Source organism: Mus pahari, chromosome 6 (assembly GCF_900095145.1).
Source record: "Mus pahari chromosome 6, PAHARI_EIJ_v1.1, whole genome shotgun sequence".
Lineage (NCBI taxonomy): Eukaryota > Metazoa > Chordata > Mammalia > Rodentia > Muridae > Mus > Mus pahari.
In genome coordinates this window covers 101965886-101987362 of record NC_034595.1, presented here as the reverse complement: position 1 = coordinate 101987362, position 21477 = coordinate 101965886, and the positions used below count along the sequence as shown (strand labels likewise).

The following is a 21477-nucleotide window of genomic DNA, read 5'->3' as shown; positions in this document are numbered from 1 at the left end:
TGTCATGTGAGAACCTGAGAGGGGACTTCAACCAAATCCTGTGGCCAAGACTCCACATGGACTTCCTATTGCCTCTTAACTTTCTCAGAAAAGAACTTTTGTCTCCTCAGGACCACTAGATTATTCTGGAACGCTAGGCACGTCCGCTGTTTCTAACATTGTCACGACCCAGAGACAAGGTATGCGGGCTCAAAGTAATGTAAAACGTACCCATTCTCACTCTAAACTGCCTTTCCAGGGCTAGAGACAGGGCAGCAGAGACACTGCTGGGAGCTGCTGTGATTCCTTGGCGGCCGGCGAAGAGCCCAGCCCAAAGGCGCAGGCGCCGCGCTCTAGCCCCGCCCACTCGTCAGCGCGGGCGCTACTTCAGCGCAAGCTCTGGCCCCTCCCACTCCGCTCAGCCTAAGGTTACGGCCCGCGCTGCGCCCGGCTCGGCTCCTATCCCGCCCATTTCCGGCGCGCCCCTGGCGACTAAGAGCTCATCGCGGGTTCCGGTCCGGCCTCCGCTCGTGACGTCACCACGGCCCCGCCCATTTCCTCAGCTTCGGTTGCCTGCAGCGCAAGTCCGCCGACCCTCGACCATTCGCCGCCGCCGCCGCCAAAATGTGAGTGACGCGCTGCGCTGCGAGGCGAGGCGGGCTCCGGGGACGGCGGCCCACTCCTGCGACCCGCTTCAGGCGCGGTGGCCGCTGCTCGGTACTCGGACTCGAGTGGAGGCCTCGCGGGCCTACGCGCGGCGTCCCCGGGCCTGAGGGGGCGGCGGCCCCGCCGTGCACCCTGTCCCCGGACGCTGCGGGACGAGTCGTGGCGCCGCGACGTCCCCGAGTGCCCCGCGGACGGCGGGCAGACGCGGAAGGGCGGGGGTGGGGACACCGGCTGGCCGAGGAAGCGGCCGCCACGCCCCGCGGTTCCTTCCGCGAGAGGGGCGGGGGCGCCCGGCGGGACCGGGAGACCAGAGGTGGCCCGGAGCCGAGGCCCAGGTCGTGGTAGGCCAGCGTTTGGCGTCCTCAGAAGAGCTGCGGCGCTCCCGACGCATGTTGACAGGCACACTCTGGTTTTAAAATTGGTTTCTAATTGCAACCTTCAGCGAGAATTGATGTATCCCTCTACTCAAAGTTGTCACCACTTAAGAAGTACCTGGTCAGACTGCTGTGCAAATGGCAGTGTCCGGTCCACACTCGAGGATTAAACTAGTTCACTTCAGCCAGCTGCATGTTGATCCTAAGGTTTAATAAGATGAGAAGGATCGTAGTATCCTCTTCAGTAATATTAGGTTTCAAAGAGAAAAAAAAAAAAAGTACATGGATAGTGCTTCCAGAGCACGGTCCTTACTTGTTTAACTTTCGCACCCTGAGTTATGTGAGACAGCCATCAGTGTTGTGTCCTTGGTGGTGGACACAGTGCAAACTTTAAAAGTACTGTGAGTCAACCCTAGGGTGACAGTTTTGTAGGAAGGCATAGGTTGGACGCTGTTTTAGATACGACAAGAGTTTAATGGAGGCAATAAGGACTTAAAAGCCAGAGTACTTGTGAAAAGTGGGGATGAGTGAAAATCCAGACTCACTGAACCTACGGGAGATTCCTACAGGACTTTCCAACAGAGGCCGTTCCTTCTGCCTCCTTCCTGTTCATACAGACCCCCTCCGTGCATTTTGAACCTATTTCTCCATATTGTCTGTTCTGTGATTGTTCCTAATTATGAGCCACAACAAAAGATCAGGAGTCTACTTTAAACGTCTGTGTGTCTTAAAGCAAGTTAAAACAGATCTTGTTAAATATTTGTTTCAGACTTTTACCACTATCAAGTGATACAGTCTTAAGAACTATTGAGGGGTTATAAAAACACATGAGTGCCTTTATTTCTTACTGTGGGACTTTTAAGAAATAACTGCAGTGTAAGGAGTTAAGACTGAGTCCCAGCATGACAGTTTATACACACAAACAGGCCATGGTATACTTGAAAGCAGAGAACAACGTCATCCTTGCTTTCCACCGTATTAGAGACAGGGTCTCTTGTTCAGTGCTGCATGTATCAGGTGATCTGGCCCTCAGGCCTCCAAGACTCTCACATGTCTACCTCCCATGTCATGGAGCATTGGGATTACATGTTAGCTTATCAAGTGCACTGGGAATTACAATTCACTCATACTTGTGACTTTATACCTTTCAGGTCTACAGGTGTGCCTTCGGGGTCAAGTGCTGCCACTGGCAGTAATCGAAGACTCCAGCAGACTCAAAATCAAGTAGATGAGGTACTGCTCTAAAATTTTAAATGTGACTTTTAAACAAACATGGGAATTCTCTAGAATTTTATTTAGAAAAAGAGTCATTGGAGCTAGAAAGATGTCTCAGGGGTTAAAAGAACACTTACTTGTTCTAGCAGAGGACCCACCTGGGCTCCACGCACTCTCATCTGTACCACAAAACTGCTTGTAACTGCCTCCAAGGGCACATGCATGCACCTGTACACATAGACACACGCACGTAATTTTTTTTAAACGTTAGAAAAGAAAGCATCAGCGATGTATGGGCATAAATTTTGATTATATCAGAAGTCATCCTTTTAAATGTATATTTGCAGGGCAATAGTACAGATTCTGTGAGAAACTCAGACCAGTATTTCCATATTCTTTTTGGTTAAGGTTTCTTTTTATTTTATGTATATGATGCTTTGCCTGAATGTTCTAGAAGCCATCTTCTAAACACAAAGGAGACTCTTCCTGGTTTCATATTAATTTTTCTACTACCAATTATAAGCCTAAAACATCTGTGAAAGCTTGTCCCCAGAGCCACTTGTATGATAGTGTAATTGGATTGCTCAAGCCAGGAACAAGTTTTTCTGATCTGGGTTTTGTTTCCAAATTGTTGTTTGTCTTATAGCCAGGTTCATTAGTTCCCTAGTAGAGGCAGGTCTTTGTGGAAGCTTTCCCTGATATTTGTTGAAGGACCCGTAACAGGTGGGACTGCTGTAGCCCCAGCTCTCCCTAGAGTTCTTGAGCTAGTAGAGTCTTCAGGCATCTTTTGTTTTGGTGTGTGCATATAGAACCACAGTGAAGATCCTGTGAGAAGCTCAGACCACTACTTCCATATTTTTTTTTTATTAAGATTTAAGTGTATAAGGGTTTTGCCTACATGTATGTGTACTGTGTGTGTATGCAGTTTCTGCAGAGTCCAGAAGACATCAAAACACCTTGGAACTAGAGTGACAGAAAGTTTTCAGTTGCCTTATTGGTGCTGGGAACTAAACCAGGTTGAACTATCTCCCCACTCATACACACACACACATACACACACACACCTCCCAGACAGGGTTTCTCTGTGTAGTCCTAGCTGTCCTTGTAACCCAAGCTGGCCTCAAGCTTAGATCCACTTGCCTCTCCCTCCTGAGTGCTGGGGTTAAAGGCGTGTGCCACCATCACCTGGCACAATCTTTGTGCCTTTAGCTGTCCTAAAACTTGTTATCTTAGGTACTGTTATTAAATCATACAGTAAGATTTTTCTATGATGATTTCTTTATGAACTTAATTCTGAACACTTTACACTAATTCTGTCACTTAAAAAAACTCAAATTCTATCCTTTTTAGAAATTAAAGAAATTTTAAAGAGAACCTAGTTTTTGTTCTTTAAGGAGAAATTCCTTTAACATACAATTAAGTGTTTTTTAAAGTCTGTCATTTAGTGTATAATATGTTTAGTATATTCAGTGGTTTGCACAGTCATCTCCTCTCTGCTTTCAGAACTGTTTTGTCTCTACTCAGAAGCACCCTGAACTCGTCACTCACCCCTCATTCTGCTGGTTGCCTGGTAACCTGTAGTCAGCTGTTTGTTTGGGTTTGCCTATTCAGGTGTAGCATGTCCAGGGTCAGTGTTAGGCTTCTCTCTCCTCAGTGTGGCCCATGTTCATGGAGGTTCTAGTCTGTGCTGGCACCTTGTTTCCTCTTTTGGCTGAGTGATCGTTTATGATCTTAGTAAACCATGATTTATTATCTACTCATACTTAATGGATAACTGAGCTCTTCTGACCTCTCTGCTGATAGAATGTTGCTGTAAATATCCAGGAGCCAGATCTTAAATGTGCTTTCATTTCTGTTTCATTTAGGTGTGGACCTTTCTGGTTCATACAGTAATTGTATGGCAGCTTAGCCTGTGGTTTCCTACAGTAGCTTATTTTCTGGCAGCAGTGTCCAGTCTCTTGGTGCTCTTGAGTTGGGGGCTGCAGCCATCCTAGCAAGCAGGAGGTGGTATCTCCTTATGGTTTTGAATTAATGATTTGATTAATGATTAGTGACAGTGAACACATTTCTGGTGTATATTGGCCTGTGTGTCTCTGAAGGAGTGACTATTCAAGTCCTTTACCCCCTTTTGTGTTACTGCTGGGATTTTTTGTTTGTTTGTTTTTGTTTTCTGAGACGGTTTTATTATATAGCCCAGGCTAACCTGGAACTCACTATGTAGCCCAGGCTATGGTTGAATTTGCCTCAGCCTCCCAAGTTCTAGGATTACAGTTATATTTCTCATACATAGTTCCTTTGCAAATGATTTTATTGTGTTGTCTTTCTGTCATTAAGTTGTAAGGCTCTTTTATGCATTCTTCACATCTAACATTTATCAGAGATGTAGTTCATAAGTATTTACATTCTCTTGGTTGGTGGAGTTTCATATTATTCATAGTATACTTTGATGCCAAAAGATTTTACTTTTTATAAAGCCCAATTTATCTCTTTAGTTACTTGAGTTTTGTTTTTTTTTTCTTTTGTTGCTCTTGCTTTTGATATCAAATCTAAGAGCCCAGAGCCAAACCTGACGCTGTGTGCTGGCTAGGTTTATATCAGCTCAACACCAGCTAGGGTTATTTTAGAAGAGGGAACTTCAGTTGGGAAAATACTCCTCCCTAATTTACCTGTGGGCACGCAGTTCCTTTATTGAGGATTGATGTGGGATACAATACCCAACTTACTCTTGTGTGGTGCCACCCTGGGAAAATTGTCCTGGATGATGAAGGAAGCAGGCTAAGCAAGCCCATAAGCAGCATCCTTCCATGCCTTCTGCATTATCAGTTTCTGCCTTGACTTCCCTGGATGTTAGACTACAAACTGTAAGATGAAATAAGCCTGTTGGCCCGGCGTTACTTTTGGCCATGGAGTTCTAGCACAGCAATAGAAACCTGAAACAAGGGGCTGGTGAGATGGCTCAGTGGGTAAGAGCACTGACTGCTCTTCCAAGGGCCCTGAGTTCAAATCCCAGCAACCACATGGTGGTTCACAATCATCTGCAATGAGATCTGACGCTCTCTTCTGGTGTGTCTGAAGACAGCTACAGTGTACTTACATATAACAATAAATAAATCTTAAAAAAAAAAAAAAAGGAAAAAAAAAGAAACCTGGAACAAGCTGGCAAGCTTTACCTTTTCTCTAAGACTCTTAGAGTCCTCAAACTTAAACTGAGTTCGCTGCTCTGTCTGTTCTTTCCTTAAGGTTATTTAGATATGCCAGCACTGTTCGCTGAAAGAATATTCTTTCTCCATTTGTTGGTCTTAGCATCCTTTTGAGGTTAGTTGGCAGGCTGAGAGTGTTGCTGAAGTAAGGGCTCAGTGGTAGAGCACTTAGCTAACCTATATAAGCATCCTCGTCACCAAAATAGATCAATCGGTAAATAAACCAGTTCAATTAGCTGTAAATATGTAAGCAGATTTCCAGATTCTCAGTTCTTTCTCACTGGTCTTCATTTCCCTGTGCCAGTACCACAGTTTTGACTATTCCAGCTCTGTGGTGAGTTTTGAAATGGCTATTATAGCTCTTCCTTTTAGTATTGGTTTACTTATTCTCAGTTCTTCTTTGAACTTACATATGAAAAAAGCCTCAGGAGTGGGGATTGCATGACAGTCTCTCTGAGGGAAACAGAGCTGTTGGGATTATATTGACTCTGTAGGTCACTCTAGGAGTATCTCCACAGTGTTAAGTCTTTCAATCTGCTACCATGAATGTCTTTCCCCTTATTCATACTTTAATTCTTCTCTCTCCTCCCTCCCTCCCTCTCCTCCCTCCCTCCCTCTCTCTCTTCACCCCGTGTGTGTGTGTGTGTGTGTGTGTGTGTGTGTGTGTGTGTGTTGCCTTAGCCTCCCAAATAGCAGGTATGTGCTATTGTACCCAGCTTAGAGCAGTGTTCTGTATTGTTTTGGCTTCTCTTTTGTGACTGGGTGTAGCAATGCATGTGTGTACACATGTGGTAGCCAGAAGTCAAAATCAGGGATTTTTCTTCTATTTTCTTTACACCTTAATTTTTGAGACAGGGTCCTACACTGACCCCATAGCTCATCTGTTGGCAGTGAGTCTCTGGGATCCTCCTCTCCCTGCCTACCCCAGTGCTGCAGTGACAGGAACAGACTGCCACACCTATTTTTTTCTGTGAGCATTGCACATCCAAACTCAGGTCCTCATGTTTGTGCAGCAAGCCCTTTATCCACTGAGCTACCTACTCAGTCCGATGTGTAGTTTCCTATTCTGCAAGTCTTCCAGCTCCTTAAATATATTACTTATAATTTTATTATGAGTTTTTTGCAACATTAAGATGCTGTTCTCTTAATGTTCTTTTTGGATTGCTCATTGCTGGCATGAAGAAAAGCAAGTGATAAGTGTTTCTCTTCAATGCGGAAACTTAACTGAATTTATTCATTGTAGATTTTGAAAAATTAAATTAAATATTTTTATTTAGTGTGTATGTTTGTGTATGTGTGTGAGTGTTTTTGTATGTACTGTAGAGGTAAGGTACTTCATTCAGGCATGGGTATGCTATGGCATATGTGTTGGAGGTCAGAGGACAACTTTCTTGAAGTTGGTTCTCTTCCACCTTGTGAAGGCGATGTTTCTGCCATACTGTGCTATGAAATGCAGGTTAACTGGTCCATGAGCATACAAGTGATTCTCCTGTCTCCACCTCTCATCTTGTCTTAAGAGTGTAAGGATTACTGATGGGCACAGATCTGGCTGTAAAAATAATTGGTGGTGGGAACACACAGCAAGTACATCCACCACACTCTGACATCAGAGGACAACTTGCAGGACTCAGTTTTCTCTTTTCACGATTTGGGTCCCAGAGATTGAACTCAGCTTACTTGATGAGTCATCTCTGCAGCCTCCTATGAAGGAGTCTTAAGAGTTTCTTACATGTGGCACAGATAGTTGTACTCCTCCATTCCAGCTGGATGCCTTTCTTCCCTTGACTAATTGCCCTGACCAAGACTGCTTGTGTAGTGTTGAACAGCCATGAAAGTGAAGCACCCTGTTGTTCTGCTTCAGATCTTAGAAGGAAGTTGAGTCTCTCACCATAGTATGTGATACTAATGTGGGCTTCCCTGTAATTGAAGTCCCTTCTATTCCTGGTTTGCTGTGTGGATTTATCCCAAAGGCCTGGGCTTCCTTTTTAAATGAAAGTTTATCTCAACATAATGAAGTACTGATCTGGAAAAAATACAGAGTGCCCATAGATATCATGTGAAATTTTGTTCTTTCTCTCCTTTTCATGTAACTGTGTCCATGTCCATTTAGGTGGTTGACATCATGAGAGTCAATGTGGATAAGGTGTTAGAAAGAGACCAGAAGCTCTCGGAGCTAGATGACCGTGCAGATGCACTGCAGGCAGGTGCCTCACAGTTTGAAACCAGTGCTGCCAAATTGAAGAGAAAGTATTGGTGGAAGAACTGCAAGGTAATGCTCTCTTGACAGACCTTCACAGCAGGCCTTCATTCCCCAAGTATTGCACAGGCACACTGTTGCATCGGTGACTCTGGGTAGTGGGTAGAATCTTGGCCAACTGTGAGTCCATATCCCTTTTCCTTGCCCACAGCTGGGAATCTAATCCCATGTTTTGTGGCTAAAGTTAGAAGACATGCAGAATCAGACTGCCCAGGCAGTCGTGGGCAATAGACCCTGGCCCAGGTAACTGAGAACACACTGATGGGGTGTTGGCTTTGATGTTCAGTTTGCTGCCCATTCTGGGAATGGCTCCAATTTCAAAAGTTAAATGCTAAGAAATCACACCTTGTTCAGAAAGAGGAGAAAGCAACATGTGAATATCGTCCAAAGCAGACTTAGCAAATGAGAATGTTTGTGATTAGAGCTCAGACTCTTCCTGTTATGCTTTGTTTAGAAAGGACACTCTGAGATAATGGGACAAGATCAGGAGCCTGTGTGGAAATGTGTGTCTTTTCAGAGGTCACAGAGGATTGGAATATACTTCTGAAAGCCCATAACTAAATTTCAGGACTTAACTGAAAATATGAAGTTTAGGCTTTAGAGATGATATAAATTATTTCACACTGTAGCTGTTGTGTTTTGCAATGTTAAATGGATCTGTCTTGTTGCAGATGTGGGCGATAGGGATCAGTGTCCTGGTGATTATTGTCATCATCATCATCGGTGAGTTAACCATGGTCATAGACGTTCGTCTGTGCAGCAGCAAAGAGTGGATTCAGTCCAAGGTTTAAATATTGTTCTTTGCCAAGTATTTTAAATACTTGAGGGTGTTTTGAGATGATGGTATTGAGGGAAGTTTGAGGCAGGGTCTCGGTGTTCAAGCCAGGCTGGCCTTGAACTTGTGATCTTTCTACCTCAATGTTTCACGTGCTAGGATTATAGGCCTGTGCCACCAAAATGATCCTAAATATTTGAATTTTTGTAATTAAAGTCTGGTGTTTTGTTAGATGGACAGATGGATGGATGGATGGATGGATGGATAGATGGATGCGTTTATCCTTTAAGAATAGCAAATCTCAAAGAAAAAAAAAAAAAGAATAGCAAATCTCACTCCTAATGTCTGGTCAATTTTTCTCTCCTGTGCAGTTTTAGTTTGTGTCCTTTTGTGGAATGTGATTAGCTGAGACTTCCTTAATCCATCCGAGCTATGCCACCTATAGTAGAGGTTCTGTGGCTTTGGGCAAGCAGTTGGGTCTGTCTGGATCTCAAGTGTGCTCGTGAATAAAATGAAGATAGTAATGGTGTCCACCTTGTGTTGTTAGGACAAACCTGGTTATTACATAAGAAAGTACCTGACATAGAGAACAGAAATAGTAATTATGTAGATAATGTGTATAGACACCACATAGCTACCCCTACCACTCCTGTGACTGTATATTAGAACTCACTCTGTTTTCATTCCAGTCTATGCGAACATCCTAGCAAATCATGCCTTCCTTTGCTAGTTCATATGAGTTAGTATTTCCTTTTCCTCTTTTGATTTTAGTCTTCCCCAGAACCCTGTAGCATATAAAGAAGCTACCAGTGGAAAATTGGCCAAATCAATTTCTCTTTGTCCCTGTTTAGACAGTAGAAATCCCTACTAAGTATCTACATACAGAAAGACTAACATGCCCTTTTCATTGTTTCTAAATTTTCCCTGCCTCTTAGTGTGGTGTGTCTCTTAATGAAGAACAGACGAAACTGAAGCCCGATCGTCAAGATCTTCTTCAAGACTTTGTACTTAGAAAAGCTTACCTATTGGTTTTTTTTCCAAATGATTATTTTTGTTAGTTTACATACAGTTTAGTGCCTAGAAAATGTGCCTTTGTTTTTCATATACACTCCAAACTACCCTGCCCACATTTTGCACAGTGCCTTTACAGATTTATGGACTGGGAAAGAGGACTTAAGTCTTTCTGAGTGCTGAAATGGAGGTGGATATTGTCACTGATGACTTGTTGTGGATTCCAGGAAGGGGATTTGTTCAAGGCAGCTGTCCCCACATCTGACATCGTTTTCAAAACCACATTTTAAACTTTTGGGTAATTAGATTCCCAACTTGGACCTTCCAAGAAGAACACTACTGCCTAACAGCAATCGGTGACAATAACAGGGTGTGCCTTATTTTGATAACTAGGTAACTGTTCATTAAGGTTATTCTCCATTTGTAAGCACTACTGACTCCCGCTGTATTTAAGATGCTGGTGAAGAGCTCATGCTCTTATGTTAGATATGATGATGTTTACTTTCTTGTTCTTGTATATCACTTCTAAAATAGTATTTTAACCAGAAATAACCCTTTAAGAAGTTTTTATAGAACTATAACCAAAGTTTCTATTTTGCCAAAAGTTAAGTACAAATAAATTGTCCATAAGTTTGCCCCAATAGATACATTCAAATAAGTGCCAAATGTAACTCAAGGTGCCCTTTAAGAAAAATATTAATCCTGTGTGAACCTTCAACATGTCGGCAGTCTGTCCTGTGAAATGCTGTGGAGAAGGCTAGTCATTCTGATTTAGTTTCTTCCCTAACGCTATGGAGGTGGGCTCAGATCACACCTGTAGATGAGATACTTAGCCAGCAGTTTGCAGACAGAACTAGGCTGTGGCCTCTAGTACGATGTGAGCAGCAGCTGTGTAGCCTCACAAAGGTTCCAGAAGACTATGTACTGCTTGGACTTATCCTCTGTATTATGCTTGAGGTGAGTCAACGGTCACTCCTAGAGGATAGCTAACCAGAGATGCCTGGTGCTCTTAGGATGTAGCCATTGCTGTCTGGGACAGTTTCATTGTTTATTTGAGACCTTAATCAAGGCTTGGTTCAAAGACAGGATTTCAGGCATGGGTGGAACTGAGGAAGTGGTGAAAGGCAAGCTGCTTGCCTGTGGCAGTGCCACTAGAATGCCCTGAAATCTGTGTTTGTGTGCAGAGCAGCATTACTCAAGATGTCATAGAATCTGGTTCTAGTTTTTTATCTGTTCCCCTAACATTACTGAAACAATACAGATGTTGAAGGTATGCCTTGCCACATCAGCCTAGGTCCTCTGCCCTGGTCTGACCTCACAACTTTGGTGCTGTCTCCTCATATTCTGTCCCATATCACTCATTGGCTCCTGTATTAACACAGTAATACCTCGCTTCTCTGTGCATTTAGCTGGGAATGTTCCCGGTATGTTGACCAGAATAAAGTTGTTTATTAACATGATCCTGTGTTGTGTTTCTTGGAGTGGAGTTGTGGATACACCTGATGCATGCCCTAAACTTCTGACCCTTGATACTCCCCCTCCCTCCCTGACAAACTGCATTATTTCGTATCCATTATCCTAGGAGCACATATTCCTGTGAGTAGATGTAGATCTCACCCTGTGTTAGGGGTCTCTAGAGCAACCGAACTAAGAAGATGAACATAAATTTTTAAAAGATTTTGATGATGTGATAGGGTCTACCTCACTGAAGACGCTGAGAACCTGATAGCTTAGTCCATGAGTCTGAGTGTCTCAGACGTTCCCATCTGGCACTGCGGGCCTGGAGCATTCCTGCAAAACCTCTGGTGGTGAGCCCATGTGGAAGCCCATGAGAACAGCAGAGTGCAGCAACGGCAGGGTAGATTAACTCGCGTGTGAGTGAAGGCTTGCAGGCAAAGAGCAGAGCTTCCTTCTCCCATCTTTATCTGGGCTGCCACTAAAAGCTGCTGTCTACATTTAGGGTACTTCTTCCCCACTTCACATACTCTGAGCAGGGGAATCCATCAGGAACACCTGGCAGGCTGCCTTTTAGTTGATTCCACATCCAATGAAGTCAACAACTGGAATTAACCATCACATACACCTTAATGAAAAGTGCTTTTCAGAGCAGAGATGAGGCCATAGCTGGTTTGCAGTTACCAGGCCAGTAAGGATTTGGCTATTGGATTTCTTAAATATTGTCTTCTGGAAGTGATCTGTAGAGTTGACCCTGGTATACCACACAGTTACCAACCACACAGGTAAACTTAGGGGAGGCATGTTCCAAATATGTGGCTTTTTTTTTTCTATATTTGCCTTCCTTTGAATACATTTCCCCTCATTCCCCTACTCTTGCAAACAATGTAAAATAGACCAGGTAGGATTTTGTCTATGTTTGCAACACAAAAGTCTTACTTTTACTTAAGCACAAACCCCATCATAGTCTGGCCCTTCCTTTCTCATGTTGCTTCAGGTTCCCTTTTTTTAGATCTATTTATTATATCTAAGTACACTGTAGCTGTCTTCAGACACACCAGAAGAGGGCATCAGATCTCATTATGGATGGTTGTGAGTCACCATGTGATTGCTGGGATTTGAACTCAGGACCTTCAGAAGAGCAGTCAGTGCTCTTAAGCACTGAGCCATCTCTCCAGCCCTCGCTTCAGGTTTGTTTGTTTGTTTTGAGACAGGGTTTCCCTATGTAGTCCTTCTTGACTGTCCTGGAACTCACTCTGTAGACCAAGCTGGCCTCGTACTCAGAAATCCACCTGCCTCTGCCTCCCAAATTCTAGGATTATAGGTGTGCACCACCACGCCCTGCCCTCGATTCAGGTACTTAATGACTAACCTGCTCTGCACAAGGATGACCTGGAAGGGACAGTGCTGTTCAGTTCTGTTAGCCCACCCATTTTCCCCACCCCAAAGTATCACACAAGATTCAGTTCCCCTTCAAAGCTGCTCTCCCTTATCCTCCAGCCTGTTCCCCGGGGGCTCTTCCCTCCTTGTCCTTCCCATTCCTACCAGCTTAAGTCCTTAAGCATCTCAGGCTTTCTTGACTTTGAGGCATCCATCGTCCATGTGTTTGTTGTATGTTGAGTATGACAGAATTTGGTTCTGTCCTCAGTACAATAAGCCCTGCCCACATGTGCACTCAGTGGTCGTACAATGAATGCTTCTTGAAGAACTCGGGAGGAGTAGAGTGATCCAGTGTGGAGAAAGACTATGAAATGTGGATACTCGCCTTCTGGCATTTTCCCCTTCTCCTTTGACCTGAACACTTTCATTCATTCAACAAATACTAAGTATTTTTTTAAGATTTTATTATTTATGTGTTTTATGGCTGGATAGCGCATGCGTACTGTACATGTGTCTCGATCGATGAAAGCATTGGATCTCCTAAAACTGGAATTACAGGCACTTTGTGAGACACTGATAGAGGATGCCTGGGACCCATCCAACGGAAGAACTGTAGGTGCTCAGCTCTCAAGCGCTACGCCATTTCTCCACCCACTACCGAGTGTGTTTTACCCAGGCAGCAGAAGGCTAGAGCTCTGCCCTGAACCTTTCGTTTCTGAAGGGTAGAGATAGTTATGTAAAAGGAGCATCCCCGCAGTTTCCTCGAAAACGGAGCGTCGGTTACAATACTATCTAACTCCTGTTGCCAAATGAACCTGTAACTCGAGGGCAGCCAAGGACGCTACCTTGTACCATTAAACTTGTATCTCTGAAAATACGGTTGGATTCCACCTGGGTTCACTCACCTATATTGGCGGGTGGGAGAAAGCAAGTTTTGGAAAGATGAAAACAATGGGAACCCCAAAGCACTACATTCCTGGGGGACCGGGGAGCCCCAGAGCCCTGCAGACTCAAAAGCGCCACCGGGTCCACTCACCTGTTGGCTACGCAGACCCCGCCCTCTTGTGATTGACAGCCCTAAGGCCCCGCCTCCGGGAAGCCGGGCAGTAGACTTGCGCGGCCCGGCCCTATCATCTTCCAGGCCACTCCACTTGGCCAGGATTGGCCGAGAGCCGCCCTCGCCCGACCCGCGCGTTATGTAAGGTACTCGGGGGGCCTTTGCACCCGCCCACCCGCCCGCGGTTATGTAACCCTCGCGGTGCACGACCTGGGCCCCCGCCCCCTGACCAATGGGAGCTCGCGTGGCCGGTAACAGCGACCAATCGCGCGGCGAAGGGGCGGTACCGGATCCCTGGCGCGCAGGGGGGCGGGGCCGGCGGCCACTGGGCACGCGGACGGCCTCGAGACCCGACTGCCCGCGGGTGGGCGAGGCTCTGCGGGGCGGCGGCGAGTGCTCGGCTGGCGGGACGCCTGCGAGCCCGCACGGCCGGGCGCTGCTGCCCCTGCCTTCCGCCCGGTCACGCCGGACGTTGCGCTCTGAGGTGTTTCTCGATGCTCGCCGGCTTCCCAGCACGGACGGTGGAAAAGTTGTTGCAGGCTGAACGCGCTCCCCGAGAGCCCCGCTGGTGGTCGGTCCCGCCAGCTTCCGGCGTCGAGCTGTCGCTGTAGCTCGTCACCCCAGCAGATTCTGTGGAAATGCTGAAGAGAAAAGTACCCCTCAGATGAGCGTGGTCGGCGACCAGTCTTTCCCGAAGGCGATGGCAGGGACCAAAACAAGCCGGGTTTGGTTGCTAGCTGCAAACTGAGAGAAGCAGGCTGAGGGCTGCCAGGCGGGATGGATCCCTGTGGAGACCCGGCAGTGCCTGGTGGCGACTGTCTCCAGACTAGGGGAGCGGGGCTCCAGGGGGCGTCTGGCCAGGAGGGTCCTCTGCAGGGCACTTGCGTGGACAGCAGCCACAGGTGACGCTAGCAAGCCTCCCCACCACCCTCTGTGTTTATTGTCCTTCCCTGGAGTGGGGAAAGCAGGATTTACAACTTTTTTATTGTAATTTTGACCCCGGGGACGCGGTGGGGGGGAGGCGACCTGAAAGAGAACTTTCAAATAGTTCGGTGAGGATTGATGGGAGGGGGAATGTTACTAAACTAAATTACCAGAGTACGGAAAGAGGAGAGTGGTTAAAGAATTTGATGGAGTTAGGACTGAAGGGAGAATAAAAGTGTAAAATGTACCCTACCTGGGAGAGAAAGTGCATTAAACCTGTGACCTGGGCTAGTTGAGGTGGTCAGACATCCCTAAAAATCAGATATTACTTGAGTGTCCACCATTACCGTTTCTTGTTTGTTTTTTTCTATTCAGTGAACACGAAGACCGAAACAGAATGTCTGAAGACCTTTTAATGGTTGTCCAAGAAATGAAAAAGTATTTCCCAGCCGAGAGGCACACTAAGCCCACCACCCTAGATGCTCTTAACTATGCCCTGCGCTGTGTACATAGTGTGCAAGGTAAATGCATTGCAGCGAATAGGGTGGCGCTGGGCCCAGTCCTCATGTGCAGTGGGATTCCAGTCTCCGGAGGCTTGGGCTTTATTTGTAGCCAAGACAAGCAAGTCTAAAGCTGATGTAAGTGGTGCTTTAGGCTTTCCAAGTGTGAAAAGCCAGCAGAATGTTATTTGTCTGACAGTTTAGTAACTGTGATATTGTGCCTGTCTGTTGCAAGAGTTAAGAGTTGAGCAGTTTAAATAAAACTCAGAAGACTTTTTCAAGGAGCGTTGCCTTCCATGGAGATTGCAAGAGCAAATACATGTATGTTTTTTTTTTTTCTGTCATGCACACACTTTGGAAATGCAGTTACAGTATATAAACAATTGACTAAATCAAAGAACAAATGTTTTTCCTTTCCCTAGCAGAAACTGCTTTGCTCAGTCTGTGATCAATAGTTTGTGAATTCTAGTGTTTCCACCATTAAAAAACTATGTGTGGATCTGGACTTTGATTTTATTAACTAGCTTTAGAACTTGTAGTGAATCTTGCTCCTTGTAGCCTAGAGCAGGCAGGATTCATAAAACTCATAGTCTTAAGTTTGCATACTTAACCATATCCTTGATACAAACAAACAAACAAACAAAAAACCACCAGGTTTTTAGGGAAACACATGTAAGGTATCGTCATCTAAGGAAATACGCCAACTTTAGAGTGCTAAGAAATGACTTCTTAGAGATACCCTTGTCACCAGTCTGTCTGTCTGTCTCCCTATCTCTCTTAGCAAACAGTGAATTTTTCCAGAGTCTCAGTCCACACGGAGCACGCCAGGCAGATGTGACTGTATACAGTCTTGAGGACCTGACCTCTCTGGCTTCTGAACATACTTCCAAGAACACAGTAAGATGTCATGAGTTTTGCCATCTCCACCGGGTGACTCTTCCTAGGGACCTTTTCTCAGTGTTAAAATTGTCCCTGGAAGCTTCACTTGCTGAGGTAAAAAGAAAAAGGCAAAAGTTCTAAAAGGTACTGTGCAGTCTCCTGCCCATACCAGAGACCCTGTCTGAGGGTAGATGCCGCACACACCTTGTGCTGTATCGTAGTTTCCTGTGCTTAGCCAATAGGTAATTCCCTCCCCTCAGCATCCCCTGGCCTCTCACAGAAAAAGAAAAAAGAAAAAAAAGCAACAAGCAAAACGTGGCAGAGAGTAATTTCCTGCATCGTATTCTAATCTCCAAATTGTTACTTTCTATTTATATCATTCTTAGTTCCAATACCTACTTCCTCAAGTTGTAACAACTGGACTTTGTAGTACAGGTGAGTTGAGATGTCATTTTTGTAGTGACATTTTAGAAGAGAACTTTAGTGGTATATTTATATTTTTAATCTCTTCTTGTTGACAGAGTAATTAAGCCTCATAGTGTGTTGATGGTGGAGACTCCTTCATTTGGTGTTTAGACTCCAACATCATCCTAACTTAATGATTTTTATAGTTCTACAACAGGAGTTGTGTAGTGTTACATAATAGATCCTGTTCTGCTAACATGCACAGTGATGTGATAGGTGTTTAAACAGCAAGTTTTAAGAAAACATTCACCCTCTAAAATCTTCACAGAGAGTCTAGACAGGGAAACAGGTCTGTGCCAGGAAGCACAATGGCTGGTTATAAATGAACTTCGTGGCTAATAAAACAGGTCTGAGATGCAATTCTTATGTAATGAGGTCTGTCAAGGACAGTTTTGTGGAGAAGGAGTTCTTGAGCTTGGTCTTTAAGCACAGAATCTGCATTGCTGACAAGAGGACAGTTCCTCCTGGCGGAGATCACAGTGTGCAGAAAAGTGTGTGCACTCTATATAGATTTAGTCTGCATGGGAGCTGGTGTGGGCTTTCTGGCATAGAGATTAGACTTTTAGGAAGCATGGTATGCTTTTTATAATAGTTGTTAAGGAGCATGCTGGAGAAAACTAGGAAGCTTTTTATCTTTACAAGGGGTGAGTGTGTGAGTGTGGTGTGTATGGCTTAAGCCTTGCATTGTGATAGAAATCCAGAAAAAACTGACTTTGCAGAGGCGTTGTTCGTAAGTTCTTCCGTGTCTGTTTTAAATATTTCCTGTAGGACACCTTTGTGGCCGTGTTTTCGTTTCTGTCTGGAAGGTTAGTGCACATTTCTGAGCAGGCTGCTTTGGTCCTGAATTCTAAGAAAGGTTTCCTCAAGAGCTTGCACTTTGTCGACCTGCTTGCCCCTCAAGACGTGAGGGTGTTCTACGCGCACACTGCTCCAACTCAGCTTCCTTTCTGGAACAACTGGACCCAAAGAGGTACGAGACCAATGTTGCTTGAGTGGCTTGCACTAAGATCAGGTTGTTCTCACAGAAATAGAACAGACATTAACATGTTATTTTCAACATACAATGCATGTCATTTCCCTTATTGTTTTATTTAGTTTATATAGTTATTTATTTTATTTCTTTGGTGTTTGTTTTTGAGATAAGGTTTTCTGTGTAGCCAAGGCTGTCCTGGAACTTGCTTTGTAGACCAGACTGGCCTCAAATTCTGAGATCTGCCCATCTCTGCCTGAGTGTGGATTTCACGACATGTACCACAACTATAGGCTTTCTTCTTTTTCAAAAGAGCACAGCAAAATTGTATTTTTATCATTTAGTAACGTAACATACCAATGCATTTCTTTTTACTTAGTGAGATTTCAGATATTTTGTATGGAAAATAGCTTTGGTTGGTACAGGCTCTCTTCCCTCTGAATTAAAAGGACATACTTTCTTCTCGTGTTGGCTCCATGATGTCTTTGTCTAATAGATGTGACTTTATAGATAAGATTCTGAGAGCTCCAATTCCCTTTTTCTGGCCCCTGAAAGTTCATGGATCCAATAACTTGGTTGCCTCGAGAAATGCTTGTTTACTTGAACAGATCTGCCTGGCCACAGTTTTCTCTGTGGCATTCTGTCCATGTGATTTTCTTTTTAAAGTCGCTCATTGCTCCTTACATTGTTTGTGAAACATCTCTTAAAGAGCTCAGTATATACCACATGCATCGGCCTTTTCTTTGATTTCAGTCTCTTTTCTCTGTTGTCTATTTGTTGTAGCCCAGACTATCCTCAAACTTGCCTTATAGCCTTAAACTGTGATCTTCCTGCCTCTACCTCCCGAGTGATGAGATTACAGGCATATACCACCAAGCCACTGTTAACAGTGCCCGGGATTAAACCTAGGGTTTCATGTGGCTAGGCAAGCATTCTGCTGACTGAACTACATCCCCAGCATCACTTTATCTAACTGTTTTAAAAGATTTTTTTTTTAGGTATGTATGAGTGTTTTGCCTGCTTAAATGTCTGTGCACCACATGGGTTTCAGTGCCCATGGAAGTCATAAAAAGGCATTAGATGCCCCCTAGAACTAGAGTTATAGATGGTGGTTAACATGTGGGTGCAGGGGATTGAATCTGGGCCCTCTAAAAGAGCAGCCAGTGTCTTTACCATTGGGTCTTCTCCCTAGCTCTCCTTTACTTACCTTTTTTTTAAAGATTTATTTATTTATTATATGTAAGTATACTGTAGCTGTCTTCAGACTCTCCAGAAGAGGGCGTCAGATCTTGTTAAGGATGGTTGTGAGCCACCATGTGGTTGCTGGGATTTGAACTCTGCACCTTTGGAAGAGCAGTTGGGTGCTCTTACCCGCTGAGCCATCTCACCAGCCCTTTACTTACCTTTTTAAAGTTATTCCTTTCATTCTGTTAGAGAACAGGTGAGCACAGCAGCTATTCCCGCACTCTGGAGGATGAGGCGGGATGGGTCTTCAAGGCCATTGTCATCCACATTGTGAACCTCCCCCCCCCCCCAAAGTGTAGCACAAGATTTACCATCTCCAGTCATGTTTAAGTTCAGGGATTAGAGGAATGGAGAATGAGAAACAGAGCTGCATTGTCATCTCTCAGCCGCTACTTTTCTGGTTTTTACAATTTAGTACTGAGTCTCGTCTCCTTTTGTCTAACTGTATTATCTCTCTCCTTTCCCATCCTAAAAATCCTAGTATTGCTTACCTTACCTTCCTGAATGCCCATTCTCTACCTTCAGTTGTCTGTATTTGGTTTTCTCATTTCATTAGTCACCCATTCTAAAAACACTCCATGATAACATGGGGCCAGGAACTGTTCTAGATGCTAGGATGCTAGACATGTTTGTTGTCTCTTTTTGGGTTTGTTTTGTTTTGTTTTTTCTTTAACAGTGCTTGCACCTTCAGCCTTTCTGCTCTCTGCTGGTTAATCATTGCTATGATAGCTTCATCCCATCCAAAACTTTAACATATGCTGAAATGATCACTTCTGCTGTGCAGACACAGTATACATCAGTTTACCTTGGATACTGTGCTTCTGCTGTGTCTATCTCAGGTTCAAGCTTCAGTCGAGAGCAGTTGATAAGCTCCAGGCCCGTTCTAGCTGTAACCTGCTGCTCACCTGCTTCAGGCTCTTCCTGTGAGCTTCGAGGACCTAAGAGGACACAGGACGCTATATGTTCCGTAGTCCGTTTTCTCATGTCTTAGAATACGCTTCCGCTCAGTGTCAGTTATATAGACCTCTCAGGAGGATCTGATGCTTCTTAAGAACTCATTTCCAGAAGCAAGAACTCACACATTCTCAGCTTGTTGAGCACCTTCTGGGCTTGTGTCCCCTGAGATCACAGAGTCTAGCTCATGGTTCTGCAGTGGCTTGTGGTGAACATGAAAGCCTGATGTAATGTGTAAGTGGTATGAGCAAGAGGCAGTTTTCTGATTCTTCATATGACCCTTAGACATGCAGGGACATAGCCCTGCGTAGTATTTTGGATCCTGGGATTCTCACTGGTTATGTTAATAAAGATGTATGTATTTTAACAGTTTCCCATAGTTCAGTAGCTTAGGTCTTTTTACTGAAACATTTGGGCAAATGTTTGGGCAAAAGGTTTTCCTCATTTGACTCTAAAATATATTTCCCTTTGGGCTGTCACTGTCTATTTAAGAAAGGCCTGTGAGAACCACTGGCCTGAGGAAACATGAGGCCACTGAGGATTGGCCTAGCCCTCTAGAGATGACATCAGCAGTACCCGAGAGTCACAGAGGATCCTACATGTAACCTAGAGCACAGCTTGTAGAAAAAATTCCCCAAAGTTAGACCTAAAGTGGAGGAAAACAATCACATTTACACGTCAGAGACTGAGATCTGAAAATACTCCAGATTTCTCCAACTATTACAGTGGACCAGACTGCAGGCCCCAAAGTAGTGCCATCAGGTCATCACAGTGACATTAGAAATAACACATGTGCTTAGCTGTGAGGGATAGGTGTGGGCAAATGAAGGAACGTCCAGTCGGACTCTCACAGGTGAGAGAACACCTCTCAGGAGCACTTGAGGGTCAGGACTGCTTCACTGGGGAGCCACCCTGGGAGGGACAGAGCGATCGATCACCTCTCTCTCTTTCTAGACTCGCAGTATGAATGTGCACCAGTGAAACCCTTCTTCTGCAGAATCTGGTAAGTAAAAACATGCGGAGGCTTGAAATGTGGCTTGGTCTCTAATTGCTATTCAACCTTTACGGTGATTCTTTGGTATCAGCTAGATTCTGTTTTACATACAGCAACAAAACCTCTTGAGTGTTGCTATGTGGATTTGTGAATTTAGAAGAAAAATAAAAACACTGAAAGATAATCGCCGGCCCTATGCCCTCAGAGCCCAGGGTTTGAAGTAAACTAAAACAAGCATGCTTCAGGCCCTGTTTTGTTTGCTTGCTTTTAGCTTTTCAGTTCAGTCATATTTAAAATTAATTTAAAAGATTTCCTCATGCCTACCTCTCAGTTTTTAGAATTTTTAATAGTAGGGCTTTTAAAAAAAAAAGTGGTCTAGAAGAAAATTGGGTACACTTTAACATAAATCGATTTCTTGTAGGCAGTTGTCACCCTCTGAGCTTTACCACTGTGGTGTTGCTTTCATAGGAAAAACCTTTTTTTTTTTTTTTTTTTTTTTGAGAGTCAGTCTCTCTGTGTAGTCCTGGGACTCACTATGTAGATCAGCCTGACCTCAAACGTATAACATATAGAGATCTGCCTTCCTCTGCCTCCCCAGGGCTGGAATTAAAGGTGTGTGTCACATTTCCAGGCAAAAAAAAACATTTTAAAGTGTCACAGTTACTTAATCTCAGAATTGAAGGCAGTAACTACTCCAGATGGTTATAGAAGGAAAAATGTTTACAATGCAAATAACCAGAGAGGCCATAAGATTGAGCTAATAGTATTTGTATGCATAGGGAGGAGGGATCACCTGGCAGCAACCACAGAGTCCCCAGGTGGGAGGGGCCTGCACCGCTACTGAGTCATTCTCAAGAACACCTTGAAAGGTAGTGAGTGACATGCACATTGTTACAGTAAACACTTTCAGGTGCTACCTGAATCAGATACGTCATTCTAAGCAATATTTTTCTCCCCATGTATTGGGATAACATTTTTTTACATTATGTGAAAGGTGTGTCTCTGCATTTTCAGTTGTTAATTCTATATTGGCAAAGAGCTAAGTGCTGGCAGGATAATGGTACTGTCATTTCTTTGGTGCATCAGCGACCTTATAGTTGTAAACAGCTGTCCTTCCATACCTGCTTATGTACGCGAAGGTCAGACAGCCTCCTATGCCTAGAGGCAATCTAGAGTC

General features: G+C 44.4%; 2 protein-coding genes across 6 annotated transcripts in view; both read left to right on the top strand.

Moving 5' to 3' along the window:
* The first annotated feature begins 503 nt into the window (after positions 1-503).
* On the top strand, positions 504-10937 carry Vamp3 (vesicle associated membrane protein 3). The gene is made up of 5 exons (XM_021200788.2): positions 504-605; positions 2171-2252; positions 7545-7703; positions 8363-8414; positions 9402-10937. Coding segments are annotated over exons 1-5 (312 nt in total). The 5' UTR covers positions 504-603; the 3' UTR covers positions 9419-10937.
* A 2777-nt stretch (positions 10938-13714) lies between these two features.
* Positions 13715-21477, top strand: part of Per3 (period circadian regulator 3) — a 47338-nt gene continuing 39575 nt past the window's right edge. For 2 of the 5 annotated variants that reach the window (XM_021199930.1, XM_021199928.1), the window contains exons 1-5: positions 13715-14271; positions 14669-14814; positions 15575-15690; positions 16906-17107; positions 20261-20309. In XM_021199930.1, coding sequence (XP_021055589.1) covers positions 14147-14271; positions 14669-14814; positions 15575-15690; positions 16906-17107; positions 20261-20309 — 638 coding nt within the window. In that variant the 5' untranslated portion in view covers positions 13715-14146. Of the gene's footprint in view, positions 14272-14668; positions 14815-15574; positions 15691-16058; positions 16108-16905; positions 17108-20260; positions 20310-21477 lie in introns of all 5 variants that reach the window. The other 3 variants (XR_003844075.1, XM_029539882.1, XM_021199933.1) reach the window with 2 other exon arrangements.

Excerpts from the sequence above, each read along its gene's own strand:
- Vamp3 (XM_021200788.2), top strand. Across the intron at positions 2,253-7,544 it reads CTCAAAATCAAGTAGATGAG|GTGGTTGACATCATGAGAGT; the intron begins GTACTGCTCTAA and ends ATGTCCATTTAG. Across the intron at positions 7,704-8,362 it reads ATTGGTGGAAGAACTGCAAG|ATGTGGGCGATAGGGATCAG; the intron begins GTAATGCTCTCT and ends GTCTTGTTGCAG.